Genomic DNA, 12,016 nt, shown 5'->3' on the forward strand with positions numbered 1-12,016 from the left:
AAATTTTAAGGGGAACAGATGCTAAAACACAGGAATTGCTCCTCTGATTTAGTAACCTTGTTCCAGTGGAGGCCAATACAAGATTGTTTAAAAAATGACATCTCATCAGGCTTGTTTGTGCTCAAAGTAGTAGGGATACATCTTTATTCTCCACTGAAATGCTTATGGTGGAAATGAATTTTTTTTTGTTAGGATGCAATGGAAAATGGGTAAATGTTCTAGTTTCAAATAAAGGATTGCTCCAAAAAGTCAGTATTGTACCTTCTAGTGTTTATATCCTGAAATGTAAAGACTCTTGTTCTAGGTAATAGAAGATCAGTAGATTTTTCTCTTTTTGATCTAAATGCTACTCCTTTCCTCATCTTCCCATACTTGAGTACCTTGGCAATATTCCTGATGCATTGTTAAAAAGAAAAAGATGTTGCTTTTATCCTTTTCCTTGTGGTTTGGGATGGTGTGAACTCCTGATTGACCGCTCATCTGAAGTTTTGGGGTTTTTTTGAATCAAGTGCCATGCTGGGTTTCCCCTTGGAAAACTCATGTCTTTAGGTTTGACTTCTCCAAAATCCTATATATTACTGCAGCTTTGGACACTGTGCTTTTGCTCTGACATTGTATCAAAGAAAAGCTCCTTCCTGTCTTTGGTCTTTTTTTTTTTTTTTTTTTTTTTTTTAATCTTCCTATGTAAAGGAATTTAAATCCATTTATAGTGTTCCAGGGATCAACCTATTTTATGGAGGGATTTGGAGCTTTTACAGTATATCTGAGAGTGATTGTGAATGGGAGTCATAATAGCAGCATTTAGCTGGGCACCAAGGACAAATATTTCAAAAGGCTTAAATGACCAAAGAAAGGTACCCTTCTTGGCCCTCTAGAACTTCTGGCTAGGGTTGTGAGCAAAGCATTGGTCCCGAGGAGCCTGAGAGATGACTCTCCTTCTCACAGGGGGCGGCGAGGGCGTTGCAGGAGCAGGGGCACTTGAACTAGATCCACCTTGGTAAACAAAAGGAGCAGCAGCATTACTTTGCTAGAATATTCTGAGGTGAATTTATTCGTGAAGCTGTAGTTGAACTGAGTGGTCACAATGAAGAGCCTGGCTAGTTTAGATGGAACTGGTTTCACTTTCTCTGGTATTAATCCAAGTTGTGAGCATTGTATTATTAAGTATTTTCCAAGTTGCGGTATGTAAATCGTGCCGTAATAAATAGGTCTTCGCTGATCCGAGGATCCAGATTGTGCTCTTTGTTATTTTTAGTCAAAAATTTGACAGTGAAGGGCATCAGAAGGTCTGTTAGATTTTCATGGTGATCCATGGTCTAGAAAGTTTGAAAACTAATGGTGCATCTTTTACTGCAAAGACTTATTTTTTTTTTTTTCCCAGACTTTCTTACTTCTTGTTGTCCAGCTAAAATAACCCAAACAAACCAACAAAACTTTTCAGAATAAAGCAATTAAATCTATTCAATGCAATATTTAAATTGTGCAGGGAAAAAAGAGCAAATTGTCCACAAGTGTATTTGGGAAGTCCAAGGTACTTAAAAGTAAAGGAATTTCTACTGCCGCAGAAACAGAAGTCTATTATAGATGTCTCATTATATCAGGTATCTGTGTAGCAGTGTTAGTTTTCCTTTCTGGTTTGAAAACATCTTTATCATTTTCCCTTTTGATTAAGACTTTGATTAGGTTAAAAAAAAAAAAAAAATCCCTCTACCCCCAAAATGCAACAGAGATTACCTTTCTTTGCTGTAATTGGAGAACTGGAAGGATGTAGAAATTAAGATGACCACCTTCCAGCTTGTGGGTTGAAGTAGCTTTTGCCATTTCCTATCCCCAGAAATCCTTATGCAGTGAAAAGCATTCTGTCGTGCGGATCATGAGCTGTGTATCTCTTTGGTGGCTGAAGCTGACTGCACCAGGGTGTATGGTTACACCTTGGAGCCTGTTTGAGACTGAAATTAGGTTTTCTCTTTGAGCCATCTATTGGTGGCATCATCTTCATCATTCCTGATCCATTGGTTGAGTCTTGAGTTCCTCAGCACATTTAAAATGTTGTGGAAAGGGTTTGCTATTTATGAGTGGATGCAGAGTGCAGCTGTTTGTTCATTTTGAGAGATATTTATTAGGGCCAGTGAGACAAAATCTATTTGGTGTGGCAAGGTTGGGTGTAGTCACGTGCAGATCCTCTTACAGAGATGATCCTAAATGCTGGTTTGCCCATGAGTATAAGTACCTGAGCATGATTTATTCATTATCTTAATCACTGGTGTATGCATGAGTGGCAGGAGGAATACACTACTGCATTGTGGAAAGACAGGATATAGTTACAGATCTCTCTGATCTGAAACCTCCATTGAATGCCATCCTGCAAAGAGGCACTTAATTTTGAATACTGAACGTATGGATAATGAAGGGATGTGAAAATGTCTGTCAAGTGACTGAGGAAACGTAGGGGTCTTTGTTTAAATCACAAATGTTACTTCTGCCCTTCATGCCGGGCTGAGAAATACTGGAATGTGCTTTTGAAGGACCATAGCTCCATTTGTACTTGTCCAGTTAAAACTCTGTCTTCTTGGCATTACATTTTATCAAAATTTATTTTATTTTTATTATGAGCTAAACTGGAGTAAACTTCATGCCACATGGTTAGGTCACTTAAATGCCTTTCTGCCTTCTCTTTTGTAATGCAGCATCAGTGAGATATGCTGCTAAATCCTGGTAAGTGTTAATTTTTTTGATTTCTTCATGGAGATACAATATTCAATGTTTTGTACACCTTCACTCAAAGAAAAATCTTCTTGTCCTTACACTAGACAGACACGTAGCTACTCGATTTATGGCTACAGGAAATTTCTTTCCTACATGCAGTAGTGACTGATTGTGTTCAATACAATAAGATAGTGCATGCTGTTTTAGTCTGCACTGAAGGAATGAATGTATGTGAAAATGTTGTCTTGGATGTGTCAGTGTTTTAGGCAAGATGTTAGGTAATTTTTTTTTTTCTCCATTGGCTCAGATGTGTGTTTGAGAAAAATTGACATCAAAAAGGAGCAACTGCTGGTGATTCTTCATTTTATGCAAGCTTTGATTTTCCTGGCTTTATGTATACAGAAATGTTGAAGTGTTTCTAATCCAAGACATGTACTTAGCACAGTTCAATCATTGTAATAGTGAAATTGGTGTATTGGTTTAAAGCTGCTTGTATTGACATAGCAATGTCAGTGAATGGAGAGTGGGGAATAAATATTAATACAACTGTAAGATATCTCTTTTTTTCCCAGTATAGTCCCATCTGCAGCTGATGGAGCCTCTGTGGGGAATACCAAAGTGCCTCTCAGTGCCTGACTCTAAGGGGGGCTGTTGTCTTGCCTGTTTCAGGGACTTCCCTATGGCTGTGTTTTCAGAGCTGTCTGAACTGGGCTAGAGTCATGCCTGTGCCCAGGGTGACCCAGCCCTGTTCCAATGTGCCAGCTCATCTCTTGGTGGTGTTTGTAAGCTGATATTTGACTACCAAGATGAACTTGACCATTTTCACATCCCTCAGTTTCTTCCCTTCTCCTGGGTTACTGCCCTTCAGGACCCAGCCTGGGTCAGGACGCCGCTGCATGGACCCTTGTCCTGGCTTGGAGAAGGAGATAATGTATATATGACTGGTTTGGCAGGATTAGGGCTGGATTATGATTCCATGTATTTCATGGTTCTTGCATGTTTCCACATCTGATATAAACCACTGAAACAGAATTTTGCTTAAGACTGTAATTGTGATAGCAACATTTCAGAAATAATACAACAGTAAGGAAAAGTATTTCTATGTACTTTTTGATATGCATGCTGTGTTTTAAAGGCTAGTGTCCAGACTGTCTGTTCTTTGCAGTGGTCTGAGAAGCCAGTCTTAAGCTGAAGGGAGGAGTGAAGGGGAAAAGGAAGAAGAGAGTTTCATGTCCTAAAATACTGCTGATAGGTAAAATAGCAAATGTACCTTCTAATGTGTAAGTGCAGTGTATTCTGGTCTAAAGAGGGAACATCTCTGTTGCCTGAAGGGTGTTTCTGGCTGAGTGAGTGAGTCAGTAGGAAAAACAGCTACCTGTATAGGGTAGTTCAGAGCACGAACCTAATTTAGCCACTGTGTTCCTCTGTGGGGGAGCCTGTGTCTTTCCACTGGCCCCCTGGTGAGCCTAAGACAATTATCCTCCCTAGGCTAATGCTGCCCTCTCTGAATTCCCCTGGCTTTCAAAACCACGTGCTGGATGACCGATCTGCCTTGCTGACAGCAAATTAGTTGTAGGGTGGGTATTATCTGCTTGTTCCAGTCAAGGTAGGAATAATGTCAGTAAGAAGAAGGGGGTTTAATCTTTCAGATGAGCACTTGAATAAATAATCTGTTATTTTAAAGTGTGATGCCTTGTTTGTCGAGCTGCTGCCTTTTGGTGAGTGAAGGCATTTTTTTGTTAGACTGGTGGAGAATAATTTTATTTGGTATTTATATTTTCCCTTTTTAATGTAGTATTTTCTGCAGTACACTAAGGACATTAACTGGAGAAGTGTTTCCTCAATCTGCCAGCAATCTCCTTGTGGCTAGCAATAAAAAGTTAAATGCTACTGGTGGGGTTTTTTTGTTGGTGTTTTTTTTGTTTGTTTGTTTGTTTGGGTTTTTTGTTTGTTTGTGGGGTTTGTTGGTTTGTTTGTTTTTTTGTTTTTTCCTTTGTTTTGTATTCCTTCAATCCACTGTGGTGCTCGTCTGCCTTCTATCTAAACTTAGACTCTTCATTCATTGTGTCTGTAGGAAATGTGCTAGAAACTAGTCCTAATTAATTGTATCTAGCATTTGTGGACTATCAGAGATTCACTTGAAGCTTTTGTTTAGAGCATTTAGTGCTCTGAAGGCATCAAACTGCAGTTAAAACAACTTCTGTGGGCATCCATGAGTTGTTAAGGTTGCACACTATTCGTGGCATCTCCTGAGGAAGAACTATTTATGCTGGGAGGCTTAATGGGAAGAAAATCTTGGTGCATGTTTTTTTCCTTCTGTGTGTGCTTGATTGACTAGGGGAAGGTAGGGCAGGAGGGATAGGAAAGGGCACTAGAAACACTTTCACAACTGCCTCTCCCAACTCTCCATACTTCACCCCAGATTATGGGGATTTGGTACAGCTGTAAGGATTTCCAGCAAAAATACTGTTTAGAGTGTAAAACTGGCTGCCTGTCTCCCCAAGACACAGAGCCTCCAACAATGTTGTTTAATGAATGTCTTTTATTGGTCTCTCTGAGAGGATATAGGTTTGCTGGTATATATCTGGCCAGGATCACCTGGCCAGAAACATATGGGGATATGCAGAAAACAGAAATCTTCAATTTGCAGCAGATGTGGGAAGCAGGATCTGAATGAAGAGCAAGTCTTCCACATCCCAAAACAGCTGTCCCTGTGCTTTGCAATTTATCTGGAAACCCCCACATGAGATCATGAATCCTTAAATGACCCACAGACTAAATTCCTGGTCACAAAAAGGATCCTGTGTGTGGGAATATACAGGAAAATGGTAGTCCTTAAATGAATATAAACTGTACCCAGGATGAATAAACTGTAAGCAGCTTAAGTTTCATTAAACTGCCAGGGTTTGTTTGTTTGGTGTTTTTTTTTTTTTTTTTTTTCCTTGTTTAGTGTGGTTTTTGGGTTTTGGTGTTTTTGTTTGTTTGTTTTTTCTTTTTTTTGTGTGTGTGTGTTTTGTTTTGTTTTTGTGGGGGTTTTTTTAGTTAGTTTGGTTAGGTTGATTTGGGTGGTTTTTGTTTAGTTTTATGGTTTTGTTTCTTTTTGTTGTTTTGGTATTTCTTTTATATCATTGAAGTACTAAAAGAGTTGAAGTTCTGATAAATGCCATTGTGTTCATTGTGGTTTGTAATTTTTGGGGTGTAAATTTTCATACACTTTACAGAGTACTTGGTTCTGCATGATAACTTTCGAAGTAACTGAATCAGAAAAATTGATATGCTTATTTTGTAAATTATTATTTTCCTATAACTAATCTTATTATTTGAAGATATAGTACAGAAATAAACCAGATTTAATTATTTGGGTATTTTTGTTTTTACGATAATTCATCCCTGCATTTAGTGAACAGAATTTGTATGAAGTCAGTCTTTGTTTTTCAGTGAAGACTTAGCAGGTAAGATTCCCACTTAAGTCAATGAAACTTCATTCTTCATTTTCATTCGGGAGATCACTGATGCAAAACACGGTGTCTTTGTGGTTTTGTTGTAGTTATTCTCCAGCATTAAAGATGGAGAAGGTTTACAGCTGTTTGAGCAAGGCCATCGCACTGCACACAAGCAGGAGTGTCACACCATGGAGGCAGTGAGGCTGGTGGAGTTCAACCTGAAGCAAGTGCTCACGAAGCTCATGACTCACATCTTTGGTGATGGTAGGTTCTTGCACCTTTTCCCCCAGATTGCCCATGACTGTATTAATTTGGGCTTTTGAGAAACATTTTGCTGCCTACCACAGACAGGAAGCCTAGGGGTTGTGTTGGCAGCTGGTAGTACAGAAACAGCCAGGTGGGTTTTTCTCAAGAGGCTTCTCTGGGTTTTTCTAAATACTGGTGCACACTACACTGTGCTGACTTGTTACCCTGGTTTTTCTGAGCCTTTTGATTTTCTTAAATGGAGTCAGAACTTTTTAGTTACTGTACAATATTAGAAGCAGTTCTACCTTTTTCCCACAGATGTAACATAAACAAATCCTTTGTTTTTCATTCTCTGTCCTTTGTTTGCATATTTCTAACCTGAAAACAATTGTAACTGACAATTGGTCTAGCCACTGAGGCTGAGGGGTGGAAACCCCAAAAAGCCAATCTTCTGCTAGACCCACAAATGTATAAAAAGTAAGAAATAAACAAAGGGGCTCTCTTCTCTCCGCTCTCAGCTGGGAGCTGGATCGGAAGAACCTCTGCGAAAATCTCTTGTCTGCGTGTGATTGCTTTGTGTGTCTCAGTGACACTGACTCAACAGGTTTTTGGGACAATGTGTTGGTGTGCAGCATGTCAGAGTCACAGCTTGGGCACGAGTACAGGTGGGGCCGAGTGGAGACCCAGCTGCAAGCAGTGGTCTGGCAGAAGCTGTGTGCTGAAGGTCTGTCAGTGTAGGTTTTGCGAGGAGAGCCAACTCCAACTCCAGCATAGAGCTGTGCAGGATCCCCTCTGCTCCATCCTCGTGGGCCTCCCATGTCCCTGGAGGGATGGAGCGTGGGTGGAGCCTCACATCTGGGGTGCATGAGAGCTGGGGTGCAGCTGGGCAGCATTCAGATCCCACAGCAGCAGCATGGGGGTGGGCAGGAGCAGGGAAGGAGCGCGTGTGTCCGTGTGCTGCTCCAATGCGTGCATGCACACGGCGCCGTGAGCAGTTCCCTGGTGCAGATAAATTAAACCTTCCAGCTGAGGGCAGACCATGTTTGCCAAGTTCACATCAAGCTGAACAATAATTGTCTTTTGGTACTTAGAGTGGAATGAGGAAGGGTAATGAATGTGTATATGAATGAAGTATTCTCTCCTCAGAAATACCTGCTTTCAGAGTCAGGAACTGAATTTATAAATGGCCTGAGTCAAAATTGCTGCATTAGTGCTATTTCCTAGCAAGGAGGCTGCTCTTCTGAGCTGATTCGTTTTTCTCTTGAGGAAATACTGGGTGGTATTAGAATGCATGAGGTATCTTGCCTACTTTCTAAAGTCTTTTAAGGTGTTTACTGCACTTAGAGCAGTAGTTCCAAGATTGGATTTATAGTGATACCAAGTTCTATATATGACTGCTTGAATATTTTTCTGAGTTTCTAAAGATGACTTATAGCATGCAAAACTTTTACCAGTTATTGCTCTATTCCACCTGGACAAAAAATTTTAAGTTCCTAAGCTCAGAGCTTCTTGTAGGTATATTTTACTTAACAATGACCTTTTGACATATACAAAATTGGGATGAAAGCAAGTAACAGTAAGAATGATGCATTTAGATCAACCTCAGATGCTGAGGATGTTTAAAGTGAGCAATTTCTCAGAGTTATTAATGATATCTCAGACTGTAGTAACATACTTCTCTAGCTGTTGACAGATGCTGCACTTTAAGCCTCAGCATGTTGGCTATTACTACTACTTATACAGTCCACACAGTAGCTAAAAAGACATTAAAATATATTCATAAATTATTTAAAATGTACAAACTAAAAGTAGATGCCACCTTCTTACTGTTGGGATTTTCTATTTCTATACCCCCAATATTTTTTCTGGAATACAAACACAAGATATAGTTATTGAATTAAATTTAATTATAGATATGTATGTGTGTATATATATGTGTATTCCCTGCTGCTCCATTCATGGAGATACTGGAATTCAGAATATTCAAAGTTCATATCAGGCAAAAGATATATGAGATTAGTGCACTGCAACTGTCCTGGGGCACACATAAATAAATTTTTCTTTTGATAACTGTCATCTTTTAACTAGCATTTTTGTCTTTACTTTACACAATACTCTTGATTACATTTTGTATCTTGACTCCTAAAAATTTTAACTTAAAATTTAAAATGTGTTTAAATGTATTTCTCCTAGTAAATTTCTATGTTTTTCCTATATGTGGATATTTCAAAAGGCCCCATGTTCTGTTAAAAGCGAAAACTTAATTCCTTTATACTTGACATCAGTTGTATTCTTTATAACCTGTGCTGTCAGCAGAGTATTGTATTGTAGTGAAGTTGTACATCTTTCCTAGCAGGACATCATGACCACAGCTGCAGTAAGTGACTGAAATGCTGCATTGTTGTACAGTCAACTGTTTTTTATAGGCAGATTGTTTGGATTGTAGATTAAGTCTGCTGTACATGTTAGTTTTTCATAAACTAGCTAGTACCTGAAGTCCTGGACCTGGAAGCTGTGCTTCTGCAGTGCTTCTCTGGGAATTTACTCACTCAGGTTGATGACAGATTGAGGATCTCTGCAGAAAGGTCAGACCCCTGACCTTTGCTTTTTTTTTTTTTTTTTTTTTTTTTTTTTTTCCATTGTTCTAAGTTAGTTTTCATAATATTTAATGAGACAGTTGTTGGGCTCTACCTGATTCCTACCACACTGTTTGGACAATTCACTGTTGACAAAACAAAGTTGCTTAAAAATCACTGTGTTGTCCTGAGGAAGGTCGAAGACTCCATAGAATCTGCACTTACCCTTTGTCGTTTTATCTCTTCCTGGCTTTGCCAACAGGCAAAGAAATGACAGATATTAGAGGAGGGAGAAAGTTCTAGAGCATCCATTTTAAGTTGTCTTAAAAACTTGACAATGTAAAGTTGTTCTTTTTATGGCATTTTGTGGTGGCATGATATGCCTGATTTTGCATTCTACAAGTAACTGTCTTTCAGTTTCTTCCATTTTTCTTTTAGGAAGCTATTTCAAATTCTATACCTAGACATCACCTTTATTAGTTTTCCTCTGTTATCTCCATAAGGTGCACACTTAAAATCCACTAATTAAATTACACCTCTATCTCCACCTCCATATACAGTTCTGCCAGTGTAGGTAGTCTATTAGTTCTCATTTTAGTTACCTAGTTACAAGGCTCTCCAAGATTTCATTGTAGAGTTAGCCAGTCTTTCTCAATTATTGTTCTTTCTCTAACCCCTCTGTAGTTTGCCAAAAGCTTTCTGCACCCTGAGAGATTCAGAAGTAATCTTACTATAGCAAATAGAAAATAACGATTGTGTGCTGGTTCTGTGATTTGTTGCTTTACATGAAATGGCTCAAAATTCACTGCTGTCCCATATTTATCTACCCAGTTCCTAGGCAGTGGAAAGGGAAGACAGGAGATGTGCTTTGACTTATGGCTTTGCCACTGCTGGTTCTCACTGAACTGCCACTGGATAACTTTTAAATCAAACATATTCTGCTCATTCTCCTTCTTAATTCTGTTGTACTGGTGCCTCCTTTGAGTGCACAGAGTGTAATGAGTTTAAAAAAAGAAAAAAATATCAAGGACGTAATGGTCTGGCTAATAACTTCTGAAGAAATGTGAGCTAATGCAGGTTTACATGGGCAGCCAGCTCCTGTCTGCTGCAAGTATGATGAATTATCTGAAACAAGGAGGTGCGGAGTACTTACAAATCGACACACACCTCAAGAGGCCACAGTTCAATACCTTCTGTGCTTCCCAGCACCCTCCCTGCACCCCTCTCCTTTTTCTTCCATGACCTCGTCTCTAAAAATAATCCTCACAGCAACAAAGAGAATTTCTGGTCAGTGAAGACCATCTGGGTCTCAGGCTTTGTTGCTTCCGTGCTGTAGTGTAGCAATAAGCTGCTTTAATGTGTTTGATTTGTTCTTTTTTTCTTTTCTTTATTTTTCAGTGCCTTTGGTCAAGCCTTTTTCATTATGAGACTCAATTAGGCTAGCACTTGTTTAGCTTAATATCTGATAGCACCATTACTTTTGCGTGAAGGCCATGACCAATTCCTTACCTGGATTCAGTGTTCAGAAATAACAGTAATTATTCACTATTTCCATACTGATCTGACTTGTAAGTTACTGTGTTGGGTTTGCATGGCAAGGTTTTGGTAGCAGGGAGAATGCAGAGGTGGCTTCTGTAAGGAGCTGCCAGATGTTTGCTCCATGTCTGACAGAGCCAGTGCCAGCCAGCTCCAAGATGCTGGCCAAAGCTGAGCCCATCAGTGATGGTAGTGGCACCTCTGGGGTAACAACCCCTTTAAAAGGGAGGAAAAAATCCTGCACAATTTGCAGCTGGGGAGACGAACGAGAACATGTGCGCAAAACAGCCCTTCAGATACCTTTGCTGAGACGCAAGGTCAGTGGAGAAGGAGGGAGGGGAGGTGCTCCAGGTGCCTGAGATTTCCCTGCAGCCCAGGATGCAGACCACATGAAGCAGCTGTGCCCTTCCAGCCCATGGAGGACCCCATGCTGGAGCAGGTGGATTCCCACAGAAGGCTGGGACCTTGTTGGAAAACTTCACTGGAGCAGGCTTCTGGTAGGACCTGTAGCCCTGTGGAGAGACTCATGCTGGAGCAGGAGGTTCAAGAAGGACAGCACACTGTGGAAGGGATTCATGCTGGTGCAGTTAATGAAGGATTATTTTTGGTGGGCATGACTCCACCCTGGTGCAGGGCAAGAGTGGCAGAGAAAATGATGGATGAACTGACCACAGCCCCCATTCCCAATCCCCAATGCTGTTGCAAAGGAGGTAGAGATTTTGGGAGTGGAGTTGAACCTGGAAGAAGGGAGGAACGGGGGAGGTTGTTTTCAAGATTTAGTTTTTATTTCCCATTATCCTACTCTGATTTGATTGGTAATAAATTAAATGACTTTTCCCAAGTCAAGTCTGTTTTGCCCATGACTGTAACTGGTGAGGGATCTCTTCCTGCCCTTATCTTGACCCATGAGCCTTTCATTACATTTTCTATCCCTGGTCCAGTTGAGGAGGGGAGTGGTAGAGCAGCTTTGCTGTGACCCTGGTGTTCAGCCAGAATCAGCCCAGCACAATTATGAATGGACCTCTACCACTGGAAGGACTCCCATGAACACTGTGGGGCTCTGAAACGAGCAGGTGTGTTTGTGTTAATGCAAATGATTTCTTTGAACTGGAAAAGTTAGGGAGTTTGTGTCTAGTGGCCAGGCCTTGATTAGATTCAACATTGTGCTCTTGTAAGTGCCTTTTTTGAGACAGATACATGTCTCTTGGCCTCCTAAAATTTCTAGAAAAGATCAATTTTGTCAGTATTTCATAGGCTGTATGTGAAGAAATAAACTAGGCTGAATCAGGAAAATTACATAGTACCACAGGAAGTCTAATCATCATAATAGTTTAAAGTCCTAAGTGGTTTGATTTTCTGAGTGTAAGCAATGCCCATTACTCCTTGGGAATATATTGAGCACCAAGACAGTATTTTGTATCTAAATAATAAATGTACCCATTTATTCTGTGATACTCCATAGAAATGCAGCTAATGTTGCCAAAGGCTGAACACCCTCTGCTTTTCAGT

The 12,016-nt window shown here is 40.1% G+C and overlaps 1 protein-coding gene across 9 annotated transcripts in view; it reads left to right on the plus strand.

Moving 5' to 3' along the window:
- The window catches only part of FARS2 (phenylalanyl-tRNA synthetase 2, mitochondrial), a 233,197-nt gene that overhangs the window by 57,801 nt on the left and 163,380 nt on the right, over positions 1-12,016 (plus strand). For all 9 annotated transcript variants that reach the window (XM_058420306.1, XM_040061857.2, XM_040061876.2 and 6 more), the window contains one exon: positions 6,254-6,413. In XM_058420306.1, coding sequence (XP_058276289.1) covers positions 6,254-6,413 — 160 coding nt within the window. The remainder of the gene's footprint in view (positions 1-6,253; positions 6,414-12,016) is intronic.

Source organism: Hirundo rustica, chromosome 1, assembly GCF_015227805.2.
Source record: "Hirundo rustica isolate bHirRus1 chromosome 1, bHirRus1.pri.v3, whole genome shotgun sequence".
Lineage (NCBI taxonomy): Eukaryota > Metazoa > Chordata > Aves > Passeriformes > Hirundinidae > Hirundo > Hirundo rustica.